Source organism: Manis javanica, chromosome 8 (genome assembly GCF_040802235.1).
Source record: "Manis javanica isolate MJ-LG chromosome 8, MJ_LKY, whole genome shotgun sequence".
Classification (NCBI taxonomy): Eukaryota; Metazoa; Chordata; class Mammalia; order Pholidota; family Manidae; genus Manis; species Manis javanica.
This window is the reverse complement of record NC_133163.1, coordinates 26,617,411-26,635,950: the sequence shown is the minus strand read 5'-3', so window position 1 is coordinate 26,635,950 and position 18,540 is coordinate 26,617,411. Positions and strand designations below refer to the sequence as shown.

The window sequence follows — 18,540 nt, the reverse complement described above, 5'->3', positions numbered from 1 at the left end:
ATTTTGTTCCAGGCAGGCATGCTGAATGCAGAACCCACTCCCATAAATGCTATGCTCTACCACCTCCAGTATGTGGAGCTTGGGGTAACATAGCACCACTGATGTAAGAAAGTGCAAGTAGTCAGGTATGTCTAAACCAGGATTTCTCAACCCTGGCTGCACATTAGAACCCTAGGGGAATCTTTTAAAAATACTGATATCCAAGTATCACCTTGCTCCCACCCCCTGCCCCACCACCGCCAAATTTCTTTCCAGGTAGTCCTAAAGCATAGCCAGGGTTGAGATCCATTGGACTAGATAATGGAAGGCAGGGAGGCTGGACCCAATCTGGAAGGTTGAAACGCCACATTAAATTGCACACTTCACCTTTATTCTATCGGTAGAGAAGATGACGCTGGATAGGAGACTGATAGGATCAGAAGTATTTAGGATAACTATTCTGACAAGCAGCATGGAGGATGAGCTTGGGGAGCAGAAGTTGAAGGCAAGAATAGCAGAATGATGCTGTCCCCATGAGGAGTGAGGACAAATTCATCTAGAGCAGTAGAAATGTAAAGGAAAGGTCATACACAGGAGACACTGCCAAGTAAATTCAAAGGAGCCTGCTGACCAGTTTGAGGGAAAGGGGTGACAAAGAGGGAGGAGTGAAAATGACTGAAGCTTTTCAGCCGGGGAGGGAACACTGGAGAAGTGGGTTGGGGGAATGGGATCTGTCTTCTGTCATATGGAGTTTGAGGTTCCCCAGGAACATTCATGTGGAGGTGCTAAATGGGCAATCGGAAATTTGAATCTGTAACCAAGGAGTCTAAGCTGGATATCATTTAACCATAGGTGAGACATGAAACTTCAGCATTTGGTTGAAATCATTAAGGAAGAGAATTCTGGAACTGCATATATATATAAGAAACAAGAGGGCTTTGGAGAACAACCTAAATTTAGGGGCAGGTGAGGAAAAGACATAAATGCCAGAGACCTGGAAGAAGACGGAGCAAGGACATGACAAAAGAAACCAAGAAGGCACAGAAGCAAGTGAGAAGAGCATTCCATGGGAGTGAAAAAATCACTATCAAATGAGTAGGCTGAGAAATAGCAGCTTCTGTCTTTGCTCATTGGAATGTCACTGGTAGCCTGGTAGTCAAATAAAGTGGAAGGGGTGGAAGTCCTGCCACAATGGACGGGACAATGAAGGGGAGATGTGAAAGTGGGGACAGAACACATAAAGTTTTCAATTAAGTCTTGTGAAAAGACTAGAACACAAATGCTGGTGAGGATGCAGAGAAAGGGGAACCCTCCTACACTGCTGGTGGGAATGTAAATTAGTTCAACCATTGTGGAAAGCAATATGGAGGTTTCTCAAAAAGTAAAGATAGAAATACCCTTTGACCCAGGAATTCCACTCCTAGGAATCTACCCGAAGAAAACAAGTTCTCATATTCAAAAAGACATATGCATCCCTATGTTTATTGCAGCACTATATACAATAGCCAAGACATGGAAGCAACCTATGTGTCCATCAGTAGATGAACGGATAAAGATGCGGTACATATATACAATGGAATACTATTCAGCCATAAGAATCAAATCCTACCATTTGCAACAACATAGATGGAGCTAGAGGGTATTATGCTCAGTGAAATAAGTCAGGCAGAGAAAGACAAATACCTAATGATTTCCCTCATTTGTGGAGTATAACAACGAAGCAAAACTGAAGGAACAAAACAGCAGCAGACTCAGAGACTCTAAGAAGGGACTAGCGGTTACTAAAGGGGAGGGGTGGGAGAGGGCTGGTGGAGAGGGAAGGAGAAGGGGATTGAAGGGTATTATGATTAGTACACACGGTGTGGGGGAGGTCATGGGGAAGACAGTGTAACACAGAGAAGACAAGTAGTGACTGTGGCATCTTATTATGCTGATGGACAATGACTGCAATGGGGTGTGTGTGTGGGACTCAATAATATGGGTGAATGTAGTAACCACATTGTTTTTCTTGTGAAACTTTCATAAGAGTGTATATCAATGATACTTTAATTAAAAAAAAGTCTTGTGGAGAGGAGGAGAAATGAATGGGACTTTAAGATGAGAGAGCAGCTCAAGGGAAATAAGGTTTTACAATTTGTTAAGCATATTTTAAAATCAAAGTGGAGGAGTATGTGGATAGATACAACTTGCAATTAAAAAATGGACGAGTAGAGTGATGGAGTTAATTCCTGGAGGGTACTGAAAGGGACTAAGTCAAGAGAACTCACTGAAGATAAAGATTCTTCTTTCTTAGCAGCAAGAGGAAAGGAAGTCAAGAAGGAAGAAGGCAATCTGGAAAATTCTGCCAGACTGGGAGACCAGCGAGGACAGGCAGGCCAGATGCTGAGATATTTGGGACCTTGAAAAGAGTGGGTAATATCTGGGACTGCATATATAGAGAAGGCAGTAGAAAGTCAACTAGGAAAGGAAACAAAAAATCAAAGGGCTGCTCTGGAAGGCCCACCAAAGAATTTATTTGTAACATATAAAAGCTGTAATATGTAATGTTGAAGTATTAATACCTCTAATGCTCTCTGAGCATGACTTTTTTGAGCAGTTGCAATTTTAAAAGCCTGCCTGTTCCAAGCAGCTTACATAAATCAATTGAAGCATGAAGACAAACTCTTCCGATATTCACAAGTTATAGAGTATCACTTCTTGTTGAAACTAGGTTATTTTGATTATTTCTGATCTAGCAGTTAACTTTACTACATTTGGCTGAGTCATTCTTGGGTCCTAATAAGAGATGGCCAGAGTTACCAAGTGAGAGTAAAACATTCTATCAAAGTAATTAGATTGGCTACAAAAACTACTCCGGAATGATACTGCGTAGCAAAACCTAGCAGAGTTGCTAAAATTTGACCGCAAGCTCCATACTGGGGAGGAAAAGCACGGAGAGATAGTATATAGCCATACCTGGTGCCCGTACAAAGCAGCCGAGCGTGCTAAGAAAGGCTATCAGCAGGCCCACTCTCGCTAAGTGCACGGACACCAGAATCCTGCAGCAGAGTGACTCCAGGGTACTTCTAGGGATTCTGTCTTTTGCCAGGGAAGGGTACACTCCAGGGTCTGTCCCAGCCCGCGGGACAAACGTGGGGTGTAGCTGGAGACGCCTGCAGAAATGAAACAAGCAAGGGACACAAAGAATGACCAGCAAGACAGGGTGTCTGATCAAGCTGGCAGTTTATTGTTTGCAGGCTTAATTTATACAGGTCAGCAAGGAAGGGGTGGGTCAAAAGACAATTGGACCTTAGGTGGCGCCGGCGGGAAGGTGTAGAGGGGTGATTGGGCCTTGGTTGGTGCCAGTGGGAGCAGAGGACCCAGAAGAGAAGCGGGAAGTACGCCATTTTGTGGGTGAGGGCCCTTTGGTCTCCGGCGTCTCCTCCCTTTGTTTTTTAGGAGGGGTTGGAGCACTACTTAGGGTGCTTTGAGCCACTTATCTTCTGGGTAGACGGTGCCTGTCTTAGGTTTAGGTCTTATACCTGGCCTGTTTCCAGGAGCTTGCCTCCTCTCGGAGTCAGCCTGGTATTTTCAGGGGAGCTTGCCCTAATACTGGATCGGCCTGTACATATAGGAGCTTGCCCCAGTGTTATATCGGCCCCTTTTAACCAGAGGTCTTATATCTGTCCTGTATTCTTGCAGGTATATCCTCTTAATTATCCGTCATTGACTACCCATCTAGTTGCCCAGGAACATTGTCACGGAACAGGATGAGAAAACCTTGACGTGGCTCTTTTTTTATTCCCAAGTTATTGCTGGGTCTCTCCTGGCGCAAGGCTCTATGTAAGGATCTACACCCTGATCAGCTAATGCAAGGCGATGATAATGAACTTGGATGGGCTTTGCTATAAGAGAGTCGATTTGCTGTTTGATTAGCATTGTCTTTTAAAGGCTCAGGGGCCGAAGGAAAGTATTAGTATTAATCCTAGGAGCAGGCCTAATATGGGAAGAAGGTAGGGGAGGAGTCCATTTAGTCCTGTCCAGAGAGGGTTGTCACGGAGCTCTTTTTTCCTTCTTTCGAGATCTTCTTGAAGAGTCTTTATCTTGTCTCGGACGACGCCTGACTTGTTAGCGTAGAAACAGCACTTTCCCTGTAAAGCTAAACAGATACCTCCCTGTTCTGCTGTGAGGAGGTCTAAGCCTCTACAGTTTTGCAAAACTACTTCTGCTAGAGAGTCTATTTGGTCTTGGAGATCATTAATTGTTCCTGAGAGGGCTTGGACGTCGTTGATTAGTTGATGGGACAACTTATGGTAGGAATGTACGGCTATCCCTGCTCCTGCTGTTCCTGTGGCCACTGCGGTAGTAATCCTGAGGCCTACTAGGAGTGGGATAAGCTGGATGGCTCTTTTAGAGCGTGGATGCTCTGCTATATACTCAAGGCTGGGTATAGGGATAGGTTCTTCTCCTGGGATAATATTAATATCTGGGAGAATACTGGCTTGCACACATAATCCAGTCCAATTTGGGGGTAGGGCGGTGAAGGCTAGGTTTCCTCCACAGATAAAGACTTGCCCAATAGCGGGGCAGAGAGATGAGGTATAATTAGAAATTTGGGAGCAATCTGTGAAAGAGGCAAATCCTACATTTACATCATCACTATTATTCTGGGGCTGCTTTAGTATGCATAGGGATGTGTTAAATCCTACAGGCTGTACTCTAAAGGGTGAGTTAAGAGTACAATTTTGTTCTGGCAGTGTATTGGTAGCGTTAGTGGGAATTGCGAGGGGCATAGGCGTACCAAGGGTCATGCATAGCCAGCAATTTTCAGCAAGGCTGGGATTAGTAGCGTTTAGTGCGCTATGGGTGGCTTTTAGAATATCAGCAGTCTGGGTGTCAAGATCTATGCCACGAGACTTGGGCAAGGCTAGAGGGTGATACTCTAGGGGAGGGTATTTTTCTTTGATAAGATCTTCAATTTTTTTTTGAACTTGGGCTTCTCTCACCCTGTCTGTTGGTCCACTGCCATCAGATATGTGAATCGGTGCTTGCAGTGGCCAGCAAATCTCTTTGCCAACTTGGCCATGGCAAGAGGCCTGTGCATATTTAGAATGTCCTCGGGGGTTGCTATAATCATACTCGCCTCCAAAGGAACCAGTATAACTATTTTGTAAGATAGCTGTTAGATATTTTTTGCCATCAGCACCGGTGCACTGTTGGGACAGTGCGGTAACAGGTAGAGTGTAATTCAGTGGCCTTTTGGCAGGGGTTGGGACAAGGCCCTGGTTTGCCATTAATTGTAGGTATAATTTTGGGCTTTCTTACACATTTCCAAGACTGGGGCTTCCAACCTACTCCGTATGAAAATCCACCTGCAGAGATATCTGCTGTGAGGTATGCTATTTTGTCTTGGCAGTCTACGGGTCTTCCGGTAATAAATTGAGGTCCAGCTAAGTATTTTGTCCCTTGAGATGTTATTTATGTCCTCCCAGACTGGGTTCTAAGTCCATTATTCCTCCCTTACAATCACAAGGGCTTCCATACAACTTGGTGAGGACTTCTTATTTACAGGGGGTCCTATTCCTCCTAGGACAACAGTGACTATTACAGTAGCGATAAGGGAATGGATAGTAGACATGATGACTTTTTAGGGTTCAATGAAAATAGTCGAGATCACTGGTAGTGGGCCTACAACTGTGCTAACAAAGGTTAGGTGGGCTTACCTTGTCCAATGATGATGAATATTTATCTTCTTCCTGAAAGGCAAGGAAAAACTGTTCTCAGGGAGGATTCTCCTCCCTGGAATGTATTGGGTTATTATTAATGGGTTTGACAAGGCGCTCAGGTAACCATCGAGGTCCATTTCCCTGTGTATCATATACACAGGCATGGCCTCTACTCCAGATAAGAACTGGGTCAGGACCATGCCATTTAAAGGTTAGAGGATCTTTCCATAAGACTTCTGCAAATTGGTTTTTCGTTTCTTGGTGCCACAACCTGTCGGTGGCAGACTTGTTGTAGTTGTCTAATTGTAAAAAGTTGAGCATGAATAGTGCATAATTAAGGAGGTTTTTTGGAGAGCTTTTTATAGTGTTGGTTTTAAGCTTATTAATTGTATTCTTTAGTGTCTGATGGGTTTGTTCGATTATTCCTTGTCCTTGGGGGTTGTAAGGAATACCCGTGATATGCTTGATTTGGAATTGATGGCAGAAATTTTGAAATGCTTGTTAAGTGTATCCAGGCCCATTATCTGTTTTAGTAGTTTGAGGTTTACCAATAATAGTAATGCATTGGAGAACATGGGCTATGACATTTTTGGTGGTTTCGCCACTGTGGAGGGTGGCAAATATAAAACCACTGTAGGTATCAATAGTCACGTGAGTATATTTAAGAGTTCCAAACTCAGGGATATGGGTGACATCCATTTGCCAGATTTCATTAGGGAGTAGGCTTCTCGGATTAACTCCTAAATGAGGGAGGGGCAGTAAGGTTACACACCCCAGGCAGTCTTTAACAATTTGCCTAGCTTGTTCTCTGGTGAGTTTAAATAAAAGTCGAAGAGTGTGAGCATTCACATGGTGAAGAGCATGGTATTGACTAGCTTTGGTGACTGCATCGGTTGTAATGGAATATGTGAAGTGGGTATTTTTGTCTGCGAGGGCATTGCCTTGGGAGAGGGAACTAGGAAGGTCGGTGTGGGCTTGCAGATGTCCAATATAGAAAGGGGCTTGTCTGAGTAATATAAAGGTTTGGAGTTGTTGGAAGAGGGAAACAGCATTGGTAGAAGGTTTAATATAAGGGACTGTTTCTAGAATAGGAACTGAATATGCTATGTAGGCACTGTCGGTATACAGATTAAAAGGGATTTGGCTCAACACTTTAAAAAACTTGTAAGATAGCAAATAATTCTACAAGTTGGGCTGATTTAAAGGGTGAATGAATACTGTAACTCTGTGAGTTTATAGCATAGGCAGCAATACCAGAGGAGGAGCCATCAGAAAAAACTAGAGAGGCATTTTCTAAAGGAGTGGATGAGGTTATTTTTGGGAAAATAAAGGGATGTAGTCATGAGAATTGAAGGAGTTTATGTGAGGGATAGTGATTATCGGTTTTACCTTGGAAAGAAGCAAGGGATATAATCCAGTCATCTACATTCTGGGACAGCCAATCTGTTTGTTCTTTTGTATAAGGAATGATGAGCTGATCAGGGTCTCTGCCAAAATGCTGGCGGCTTTTTTCTCTGCCTATCTTTACGATCTTTGCAACTAGTGAGGGGTATGTGATAAGAACTTTAGGTGGGGAGGAGGGCAAATGGATCCATAACAAAGGATTATTTTGCCATAAAACTCCAGTAGTGGTATGTGGCGTATTACAGATGATGAGAGCAAAGGGTCTGTCATAGGATAGGAACATAATTTGTTGTTGTTGTATAGCTGTTTCAACAATGTTTAAAGTTTCTTTTGCCTCGGTGGACAGTTTCTGAGGGGATGAGGGATTGGGGTCTCCTTGTAGTATATCAAAAAGAGGTTTTAACTCTCCAGTGGTTAATTTAAGATAGGGTCTGAGCCAATTAATGTCTCCCAAGAACTTTTGGAAATCATTCAGTGTTTGTAAGTGTGATGTTTTTAATTGGATCTTCTGGGTAGTGATTTTGTTTGAAGTTAATTCAAAGCCAAGGTAGTAATAGGGATCTGTTAATTGAATTTTGTTTGGAGCAATTTGGAGACCGAAAAAGGTGAGACGGGTGGTCAATTCTTGGCTACATTTTAAGACTTCAGAGTTGGATGCTCCAGCCAGGAGGATATCATCCATATAATGAATGATACAGATGCAAGGCCACTGGGGTCTGAGGGGATCTATGGCTTGGGCTACTGAAGGACAGGCAGAGGGCGGTCGGGAGTTTTCCATAAGGGCTATTTCTCCTGTTTTAATTATATCTTTAATGTCAGGATCTTGAGAATGGACCTCAAGGATGTCGTGAATAAGGTTCCAGTAAGAAAATGCTGAAACAGGAACCTTTTCAGGGCCAAAGGTCTGATAAAAGTCTTGGAGGGCATCACCAACTCTCTTCCAACGTTTATGATCGAGTGCCTTCGAGGGGAAACCAGGGGCAGGTCTCATGAATAAAGGAAAAAAATTATCTAAGATCTTTTAACCCTTACACCTCGTGTCCTGAGGGACTCCTTGAGTCCGCTAAGAAATACCTTGTGGGAGTTCAGTGAGTTGCCCATTAAGATGGCTGGGATTTCTGCTCTATGTAAGTTGGAATTATACTAATGCAGCCGCGACTACGCCAATGTACTTAACTACTGGAGCTACTCTCATCAGCTCAGACGAGCCCTTGCTTACATAGGGCGGCCGGCAGGTATAATCCGCCTGCTTGGACCCTCTAGGGCAGGGACTCTGTAGTCAGAGTCCCCTGGGTATGCCTTTGAGGTGAACGACCGTTAGCCCAAAGTAAGCACAAGGTTTTCAGAGAGGAACAACCAGAGGACAAAACAAGGAATAAATCGCGGCAGCAAACTAGAGGGAGGGGATCAGTGAGAACTCACAAGAGGTATTTAAGATGCTTGCTTGGGGGATTCGTCTACTCACCTCTCCGAGGATCTTTATTACGGACGGGTGAGCCGCAGTGATCCTCAATGCAGAGTCGACATCAGGTGAGTACCTGTGCGATGACTCAAATGAATGCCTGGCCAGGGCTTCAAGCAGACGTTTCAGCAGGAGTCCCGGGGTGCCCCACGTTGGCCGCCAGTTGTCCCGGCCCGCGGGACGAACGTGGGGTGTAGCCGGAGACGCCTGCAGAAATGAAACAAGCAAGGGACACAAAGAACGACCAGCAAGACAGGGTGTGTGATCAAGCTGGCACAGTTTATAGTTTGCAGGCTTAATTTATACAGGTCAGCAAGGAAGAGGTGGGTCAAAAGACAATTGGACCTTAGGTGGCACCGGCGGGAAGGTGTAGAGGGGTGATTGGGCCTTGGTTGGCGCCGGTGGGAGCAGAGGACCCGGAAGAGAAGCGGGGAGTATGCCATTTTGTGGGTGAGGGCCCTTTGGTCTCCGGCAAGGGTCTAGGAGCATCGTTCTGGGAATAATATAAATTCTTTGACGAGGCCCCAGAAAGGCCTCTCTTGACTTCCGCCGTTCTGCAAGCGCAAGGCTAGACGGAGCTACACAGTTGGACGGACACCCGGTCAGGCTAACACTAAACCGACCCAGGCAACGCGCGATCGCGTGAGCATTGCGATGCGCGCGCTTCCGGCGCGGCTAGAGGCTGGGCTGCGCGCGCACGCGCTCCCGTCACTAGGCAACGGGAATAACAGAGGCCCCCTGAGAGCGCCTGCGCGGCAGTCAGTTGTGGGGCGGGGGCGTTTGGTCAGGAAAACTAAGTCCTGGGGTTTCCCCTGAACTGGAGCGGTCAGCGAGAGCCTCAGGTACGCGGAAGGGCGGGGAGACGTGGGGTTATAACGTTGACCTCCCAGGGGCCCGATGGACAGAAGAGCAAGGGCTTGTCCCCAAAGCTGAGTCCCCAGTGGGGGCGCCCTGGCTGCCCCTCCAGAACAGAAGGTGACTTCCGCGTGTCGGATCTAAAACCCCGGGCGGCAGGGCAGGTGGTCAGTGCCTTCCAGATTACAGACCAGCTGCGGTCGGCTCCGGGGGAGCTCGTTAGGTGAGGGTTTTACAGCCAGGCACCTGCTGTAGGGCTTGAGCGGCCTCTCTCAGGAGGGAAGCCCGGAGAGCTCTTTAAGCCACTCATTTATTTCTAGGCCAGTTGCTCACCTGTAAAATGATGAGGCTGGACTTGGAGTCTTAAGGTCCCTAAATTCCAGTCGTAACTCTGGGAGAATCCCTCATTTTGTGAGTGAAGAAACTGGAGCCATAAAGGGAAGTTGCCTGTCCTGTGTCGCAGGCCTAAAACCTGACTTTCAATCCAATAGGAGCATCACTGTGTATGGAGAGGCTGGTACTGGTATACACGGAAAGCTAAGTAGTATCATACTCATTTTTCTATCCTTAGGACCTAATAAGCACTCACAGGACATAGTAAGCATTCACCAAATGCTTACTGAATTAAAGCTATGGCAGACCACTGTCCCTAAAAAGCACCACTGGACAAATGTAGAAAGTTTGCTTTAGCAGCTTGGGTGAAATTCAAACTCCTCACATGTATCTGGTTTAAATCTCCCCTAGGCTTCAATCCAAGCCCTTGAATGGCTGGTCTCCAGCTGGCGCCAACTCTGCCTGTGGGCGTTATCTTGCCATACAATAAAACGGAAGCTTCAGGGCTCTGCTCAGCTAATCAAGACCCTTACGAAAAGGGTGATTCTTCCCAGCGGACCCCAATGGGGCACCTGAGAAAAAATTTCCAGCAGAAGCTTTTAACCAACAAAGAGCTGATGCTGGATAACCTCTACACTCACCCCAAATGGAACACAAAAGCCCGGAGCTACTCCTATCCCTGCTGTGCTGGAATTAGCCAGCAAGATTCAAGAAGCAATCCCCAGGGCCAAGCAAAGGGTTTGTTTTACTCATCAGGCCCTCAATTCCGGTATCCCAAAGCCAGTAATCAGGAGTTCATCCCCTTTACAAAAAAGCAAGTTGGAGTGGACCGGGCATACCCATTGAAACCCGTGTTCCATAGGAAGCCTCACAGTCCAGGCGAGGCTGGCACTGATGTGGACCAGAATGTCTCTCCAAGATCTCCTCAGCCAAGAGAGTTTTCATACAGCAGCTTTGGTTCGAGGAACTGGGTGAATTCATCTGTGGTTAGTACTGATGCTGCCCCACAGGAAGAGAGGGCTGTGGTGCAGCCCAGCAGCACTGAGTGGATGCAGATCCAAAGACTAGAAGCTGCAGGGGAGAGCTTAGGGGAGGAGATCCGAAGAAAAGAGACCCTTTTGAAGGCAAAGCTGAAGAAGACAGAGGAGGAACTGAGAAGGATCCAGAAGGAAAAAGAACAGACTGAGGAAAATGAAAAAAGAGAGCTACAGAGAATGATACTCCCCAGAAGGAGACTTAAAGGTCATAGCAACCCCATGTACAAACCCGTCTGCTCCCTGGAATCCAGGTCTGAGAAGGTCTTTAGTAGAGACAGGGCAGAAGATGAAACCTGGGGACAGTCTCACAAAAATTTGAGTCCATTCCAGTTCTCTAGTCATGGAATTCAGAAGCTTAAAAGGGAAAGACTTATAGCAAGCAATAATAAAATCCGAGACCATGTCTCAGGGCCATTGAAAGAGAAGTTTTCTCAGCCTTCAGAGGCACAAGGCAGTGCTTTGCAGAGATCTACCAACAATTCTGGTTTGTCTAGGGCCCCAGACTCCTCAGATTCCGGCCATTCCACTGATGAGCCAGAACTTGGCCAGTGCAGCCACTGTGGACGCAAGTTTCTCTTGCTCAGGCTGGAGAGACACTCCAGCATCTGCAGCAGGATGCAGAGTTCCAAGAGGAAAGTGTTTGACTCCTCCAGGGCCCGGGCTAAGGGCACAGAACTAGAGCAGTACTTGAACTGGAAGGGACCAGCCTCTGTCAAGGTAACAAGGGTCTTACGGATTTAACTTGAGTAGGGATCATTGCAAGGGCCTCATACCATTTATTAGAAAAATTCATGTGTCATACAGGGAGGGAGGGAGAATTACCATTTGTTACTACTGGGTACCAGTCACCGTGATGGGAGCTTTTCATACGATCCTCACATCTCTGTGGGGATTTCATTATCTCTTATTTTTTCAATTCAAAAGTCAAATCTCGGGTTAAGTTGCTTGAGATCACAAACAGCTTTGAATAGCATTCAGCATATAAATCTGGGTTGGAATGACTCCAAAATTTAGATTTAAAAAGTATATGTCCTTTTGATTATGAAAGTAATGAATGTTTACTCTAGAAAACTTAAACAGCCACGAAAAATATAAATAATTGTGCAGCATTTCACCCCCGAGAGAATTTCTTGCTCTTTTCAGTATACTCTGCCACTTCCCAAGAATAGGATCTGTTACCACTCCTATAACTGTGTCAGCTTTCTCAGGATTAACTCAATTTTGAAATACCTTCTTAGTAAACAGATGAAAGTTTAAAATTCTTTTTCTACCATTTAGAGTGTAAACACTTTAAAGGTAAAGGACTTTATTTTTGGTTAATATTCCTAGCTGCAGAAAAACTATGCTTTAAAAAGAAAGGACTTTGAAACACTTTGATGATAAATTTAGGGGAACTTCATAATTCCCCTAGTTTGGACAGTCAGATCTAGAGAAGATTTTCTCCTGAAATAAGTCCACCATCCTGTCAAAGTTATGCAAGGTTTGTAAATGAGTGTTTTTCAAAGTGTGATGTGCTGACAAACATCTTTTATTTTACTGGTTTTAGTGTACATATCAAGCCCTTGATTTCTAGGAACCATGAATTTAAAGAAAAATAGTAAATAATAAATAGTAAGGGAGATAAAGTGGCAGTGGTATGCACATGATCAAAGTTCAAGAGCCTAGCCCACATGATCTCAAAACACCATCCAGCTCTAATATTCTGTGTGAAAGTGTCATCCATTTTCATTTCTTTCCAACCCTCCCTTTGTTGCACTAGTACCTCTTGTCCACTAACACTTTCCAGTTTATGTGGGTGTTTGATGGGGCCTTTGAAAACTCACATTTATGTGATGACTATTAGAAGTCATTTGCAGTTAGAGTTATTTCTAAAGTACAGTTTGGGAGATCACGAAGTCCCTTTCATGTTCAGAGATAATCTCCCTTAAGTCCAATTTCCAACAAGAAGTCAGCCTTTTGCTCTTGTAAATAATGATATGATCACTAGTTTCTGCTTTTTCCTGTTTTCTTTCTGTTGAACTTAGTAATCCACTGTCCCCCTATAGCAGTTTATTTCTGGCCAAAACCTAAAAGAATCTGTGTTTTGTAAACCCTGAATACAGTAGCAGTGAAGCTAAGGAATTGGGTTTCTGAGATCAGACACCCTAGCTTTGTGTAGACTTGTTTGGGGAAATATATTGCATTGAGGCAGAAAGGATCTGAACTGAGATGTACTTCCCTCCTTGAAATGTCCCACTTTGTGCCTTTGGAAGCTGAGTGGTTTATGTCTTCCGGTTATTCCTCTAGTGTATTCACAAGAACAGGTGATTTTCCTTATATCCTTTTATCAGCATATAACTTTACATAACTTCCAGCATACTCCTACCTCTTGTCTCTCTACTGGATCCTAAGTATTTGAGCACAGGGTCCACATCATTGTGCTTTGTGATTAGTGTTAATTGAATAAAATTCCAATGTGATGAAGAATTAAAGTGTATGTATCATAAAGGTGAGGAACTTTCCCCCAATTCAATTCTCTTAAAAGGTTCCGGGACCATCTGACACTCTGATTCTCTGCCTTCTTGTCTGTTTCAGTAAAACTCTTCAGATGGCCCCTTCCTTTTCCCTGGATAACATCTCTTCCTACTGTTCATCGGTAATGATGTTAGATGACCAAGCAGCTACTTACTTGCCTTTTCCTCTTTTTAGAACTAATTTTTAAAAAATCTAAATAGTACTTGAATATTTTTAAAATCATGTAGTACTTAGGTGACCTAAAATGCTTATCAGCAATGTCCTGCCTCATCCCTCTCCAGCCTCTAATCTAGCTCCAGAGGCAGCCAGTTCTGATAGATGACTCTTTTGCTATACATTTCCATATTTGTAAATAACATGCTTATTTTCTTGATTTATCAATTTTGCATATTATTTATTGACTGCCTCTTATGGGTGCTTTGCCTTAAGCTCTCTTTCTATTCCCTCTCCTCCTATTTTTCTTCTTCTTTCATTGTAGTAGATTCACAATTTTGGGTAAACCAGTAATCACCTTTTACATTTTAATAACCATGTAGCTTTTGTTCACTGGTAAGTGGAAGAATGCTGCCCTTGCCTGCATACATCTGGAGTTAATAATTTACTCATGTCTTCATTTGCTTGGCTTCCTTCCTCTCTAATTGTTTCTATTTCTTTTTTGTCTAAAAGATCCATCTGCTGTCAGACACCTGTTAATGTTTTTATAAATGCTCTAACACTTCTTATAATCCATCCATTTAATTTTTTATGTTCTGGAAATCTCCTTCCCACCGCTTTTTTCCCTCCTGCTCCGTCTGGGCTGGTTATTCTCTAGGCCTGGTACAGACCTGTTGATTTGGGATTTCTGTTTCTCTTCTGTGTTGGGTCCCATTTCCAGTAACCTGTCTTCTTTTTTCTTGTTTCACTCCTTGCTCTGCTGAAGGTTACTAAGAAAGATATGGGAGGCATATTTTTTGTCTTGGAATTAATGAAAATATTTATATAATAGTTTTATATTTGATGATTTGGCCAAGTATAGAATTCTAGATAAAAATGATTTTCTGTTAGAACTTTTAAGGCATTTTCCCACTGGTTTTAGCATCCAATGTTATTGTTGAGAAATCTGATGCCATTTTGATTCCTGCTCCATTATATGAAACTTATTTTTTCTTTTTCTGAAAGCTACAGGATTCTCTATTCTGAAATTCTGAAATTTTACAATGTCTGTGTTGGGAACTTGATAGGCCATTTCAATCTCAAGAGTAGTGACCTTTAATTCTAGGAATGTTTACTGTATTATTTCTTTAATAATTTTCTCCTTGTGCTTTGTGCCTTTTGGAACTCCTACTGGTCAGGTGTTGGATTTCCTGGATTTATCTTCTAATTTTCAAATCTTTCCTACTTTCACTTTATCTTTTTCCCTATTCTGAGTAATTTTCTTGATATTATTTTACATTTCTATTTTCTTTTTAGCTATCACAGCTTTAATTTGTAATAGTTCTTTATGGTTCTCTGGTTATAAGTTTTCTTCTACCTGCCTAGCTGCTGCTGCTGCTGCTGCTGGGGGGGGGGGGGGGGGGGGGTGTGTGTGTGTGTGTGTGTGTGTGTGTGTGTGTGTGTGTGTGTGTGTGTGTGTGTGTGTGTGTGTGTGTGTGTGTGTGTGTGTGTGTGTGTGTGTGTGTGTGTGTGTGTGTGTGTGTGTGTGTGTGTGTGTGTGTGTGTGTGTGTGTGTGTGTGTGTGTGTGTGTGTGTGTGTGTGTGTGTGTGTGTGTGTGTGTGTGTGTGTGTGTGTGTGTGTTCATGTGCTTGTTTTGGTCTCTCTTGCTAGAGCTTTATTCAAATATCTGGTGATCGTTGGCTGACAATTGATATTTAAGCCCAGTTTTAGTGGGCTTGTTGACTAAGGGCCTTCCTGTTAGGATTTTCAAGTAGTGAGCCTTTTAACTGGCATCCCTCAGAGTCAGCATCTGATAGCTTTTCTCTCAACTGCTCGGTGCACCCAGAGGTCTTGTCTCCTATGAGGATGCCAGCGTGCTGGGTCCTCTAGACGCTGAGTGGAAGGAGGCTGACAGTTGCACAATTTGTCATGTACACTGGCACTTTATCCCAATGTTCGGCTCCAAGATGAACCATTCCCCACTGAGTCTGTAACCTGGATGGTTCAGTTTCTCCAGAGAATAAACCCATTCTTCTGTGGGAGTGCTGGAAGTGAAGGACACTTAGATGTAGGAGGTGGGAGAGGAGCCCTGAGGTCCAGCCTATTTCAGCCCTGTGTCTCCTCTCTTTCTACTACCTGGTGCTTGTAAGCACTGAGCCTCTCACAGGTTCTGCTGGGAAAAATGGCTTGCCTCTCAGTATTATTATCTCCCTTTACAAGCCCTTAGTTTAAGTGCCTCCACTCTGGCAAGTCAGTTACCACTGCTCCTTTCCTGTTATTTGATCTTGTAGATTCACACCCATTTTTTTCCTTATGGTCATTCTATTGGAGACGCAGATGAGATAATGACAAGTTGAATATCAGCCTTCTTTCTACTTACAGGCTGAACTTCCTCGGAAGAGCAACTGGAGACAGAAGCATGAATCTTTCATCCATTCCCTCCGTCAGAGTCGAGAGGTCCAGCAGGTAATTGCCAAAGGTGGACACCCTTCAGACTTGCCTCCCATCCTGCCTGCAGAAAATCCAGATTATATTCAGTGCCCTCACTGTAGCCGCCACTTTGCTCCCAAGGTGGCTGAATGGCACATTCCCAAGTGTAAGACCATCAAGAACCGTCCTCCACCTCCAAGGAAGTATTACGATTGAGCATTCAACAGCAGAAACCTTGATAGTCTGGGAGGCTCTGGTTCTCTTCAGCACTAAATGGAAATAATTTGATGCAAGTGGAAGTAAAACTTTTACATTCTCCAGATCTGCCTACAGAGATGAAATCAGTGAGGAGAGACCCATTGCTAAGCAGCAGGAGGCAGATGGAAGCCTCAGCTTCCCAATCAATTACCACTTCAGGTTGGCATGCCTTTTGTTATTGCCCTAAGAAGTGATGGGTGAAGACACTTAAAGTGAGCAAGCTACATTAAAGCTCTCTTCTCACGAGCCTGACTTGTGGTCTGTGCTAGTTAAGTGCCTTCCTGCCACTGCCTCTGCCTGTATGCCTGTGGTTCCTGTTAACCCTTCTTACTCTTGCAAAGAAGTTGGCTCATTAGGGTGAGTTGGTGTCAAGATCAAGGTCACCCAGATGGTATCTCTTATAAAAGAAAATATGATTTTGCTGTAAGGCAAACTGTCCTTCACCTCCCTTGTGCATGGTCCTGGCCAAAAACCAATGTAAGTATGTAAGGTTAGGGCACCAGTGTATCTTAAACCCTCCTTGTGGTGTGCTATATAATAAAGGGAACCTCATCTTTATGTACTTTACAGGGGGAAACACACCATCTCTCTGCAGTTGTTCTTTTCTAATGGATTTCACATGCCAAAACAGAACAAAACAACTTCAGCTTCAGCTATTCCTAGCACTCTGCTTTCAGATCAGGTTGGCTGGATGGCTTTTTAAATGAGGCAGCAAAATCTACTATCAAAGTAAGCTTGGGACACTGCAGTGTCACATCCCTGCTGATGATGCCACAGTAAGCTTCTGTTTTAGAAAGTAATTTTGATGGAAAAGATGCCCTATCTTTTAGTTTCTCTGTGCAGATTTGTGGCTACTCCAAGTACCTTCATAATTAGGCCCTCAATAAATGGGGTTTGGGACTTAAAATTAATGAGTGAGTCCTAGACGTGTTAAGTGAGAGAAGGTTTACGGTTATTGTCAGGGTATATCAGTGCAGACAGGATGAAGCTAGCACAACAGATATGAAATATTGTGGGACTGCTGTCCTGAGAGCATCACTCAGATTGTGTTTTAATATACTGGAGAAAAACCACCCAACCTGACCTGGGCAAAGGGGACTGTGGAAGACAACAAAACAGAAATATTTGACCAAGTAACAAATGGCCACTCACTCTTGATCCATTTCCGCTGCAGCTTCTGCTGTGTGGCTGGGCTAACAGATCAGACCACTTTGAAATGTGAGTTTAAGGCTTTATATGTGAAGCTGCAGAATGCTAGGCTGAAAAAAAATTATATTAAAAAGTTTATATTAGATTACTTTATGCTCTTCTTAATATTACAAAGAAAACGAAGTATCACATGATGGTGTTTTGGCTGGCCACTTAAAGTAACCTCACATACAGACACTGGATAGTTAACCCAATTTGTATACCCCACCCCCCACCCTCCAGGCAAGTTTAGTGAGGTGCACACTTTAAGGTTCCCACTTGATGGTAAAAGTGATAGCAAGAATGAGGTATGGCCAAGGTCACAGTGGTAGCCTGTGGGCTGCTTTGTACTCCGTATCTTTGACTGGCACAGCATTAAAAATATTTGACATTTAAATACTGGGATATGTAGGAACCCTTGAAACACTGCAAGTTCTGGAAACACCAGTTTTAACACTGAGTGGGTTTGAGAATCAGTTGCTCCTTCAGATGGGTCAGAGCACTGACCACCAGTTCCACCTGGCATGCTTCACTTGTTTGCCCATCTGCCTAGCCCCCCAGGCCTTTGGGTTTGGGATCCCTGGATGATGTTATTAAGGTCACAGATCAGGGCCCTCTAGGAAGAACAAATGTGTGTGGAGGGAGTGCTTTCTAGAGACACAGGAAGCAATTATTCATTCTTATGTTGCTAGAAAAATAAATAGTCATCAATTGTCTTACTGTTCCCTTCAATCTCAACATTAGTTAGGCCTTGATTGTACTAGGAATCTCTATTAGTCTTTTAAATTTAGTTTGTTATGATTTTGGAGTGATGCTTTTTTCTATCTAGTCTCTTCCTGGTTAAGAGAGGATGATAATGAATAAATAAATGCTGTTTGTTAGTGTCCATTTGTTATATTACTTTATCCAAGAAACTATAGTGCAAGTAAATGTTATAAATTTTAAAGCTGAAAAGGTTAGGCAATAGGAAAAATCTCATGGTGAAACTCAGTTCATTTAGAAGTGTATGCAGACCTGCTGATAAAATATTTCTTAACAGCAGCGTATTTAGTGAAGCACAGTACCTTTTGGCCAACATTTGTTTTTGGTCATCAATTTATCACTCTTCACAACTACACAGGAGGTAGCAGAGATATGGTAAGGGTGTTTTCTCCCTAATATTCATGATTCTGTGAAATTAAGCTATCGGTATGTTTATTTCCATCGTGAATCATTGAAGCAATAAATGATTTTTGGCTTTGC

At 43.6% G+C, this 18,540-nt stretch overlaps 1 protein-coding gene and 2 long non-coding RNA genes across 6 annotated transcripts; 1 reads left to right on the top strand and 2 right to left on the bottom strand.

The window, feature by feature from the left end:
* Positions 1–3,182: 3,182 nt before the first annotated feature.
* On the bottom strand, positions 3,183–8,826 carry LOC140850722 (uncharacterized). Its single transcript, XR_012133759.1, has 2 exons — positions 8,554–8,826; positions 3,183–5,714 (listed from the first exon to the last, which is right to left on the bottom strand). It is a non-coding gene; the product is annotated as an uncharacterized lncRNA (long non-coding RNA).
* ZC2HC1C (zinc finger C2HC-type containing 1C) lies at positions 8,528–18,184 on the top strand. 4 transcript variants are annotated; one of them, XR_001853601.3, is made up of 4 exons: positions 8,870–9,392; positions 10,150–11,492; positions 15,805–16,587; positions 16,681–18,184. XR_001853601.3 is itself a non-coding variant. In XM_037025484.2 (3 exons), the coding sequence occupies exons 2-3, from the start codon at positions 10,170–10,172 to the stop codon at positions 16,066–16,068; spliced, it is 1,587 nt and encodes a 528-aa protein (XP_036881379.2). In that variant the 5' UTR covers positions 8,528–8,618; positions 10,150–10,169; the 3' UTR covers positions 16,069–18,184. The 4 variants fall into 4 exon arrangements, 3 of the variants coding, with proteins under 3 accessions (XP_036881379.2, XP_017519349.3, XP_073098220.1); XM_037025484.2 differs by lacking the exon at positions 8,870–9,392 and adding an exon at positions 8,528–8,618 and having other exon boundaries at positions 15,805–18,184; XM_017663860.3 differs by having other exon boundaries at positions 15,805–18,184.
* On the bottom strand, positions 11,512–17,400 carry LOC118973775 (uncharacterized). Its single transcript, XR_005063302.2, has 3 exons — positions 17,263–17,400; positions 15,803–15,934; positions 11,512–14,212 (listed from the first exon to the last, which is right to left on the bottom strand). It is a non-coding gene; the product is annotated as an uncharacterized lncRNA (long non-coding RNA).
* Positions 18,185–18,540: the final 356 nt, after the last annotated feature.

Coding starts and splice junctions, on each gene's coding strand:
- ZC2HC1C (XM_037025484.2), top strand. CDS start 10,170: ATGGCTGGTCTCCAGCTGGCGCCAACTCTGCCTGTGGGCGTTATCTTG. Junction 11,493..15,804: donor AGGGACCAGCCTCTGTCAAG/GTAACAAGGGTC, acceptor TTCTACTTACAG/GCTGAACTTCCTCGGAAGAG.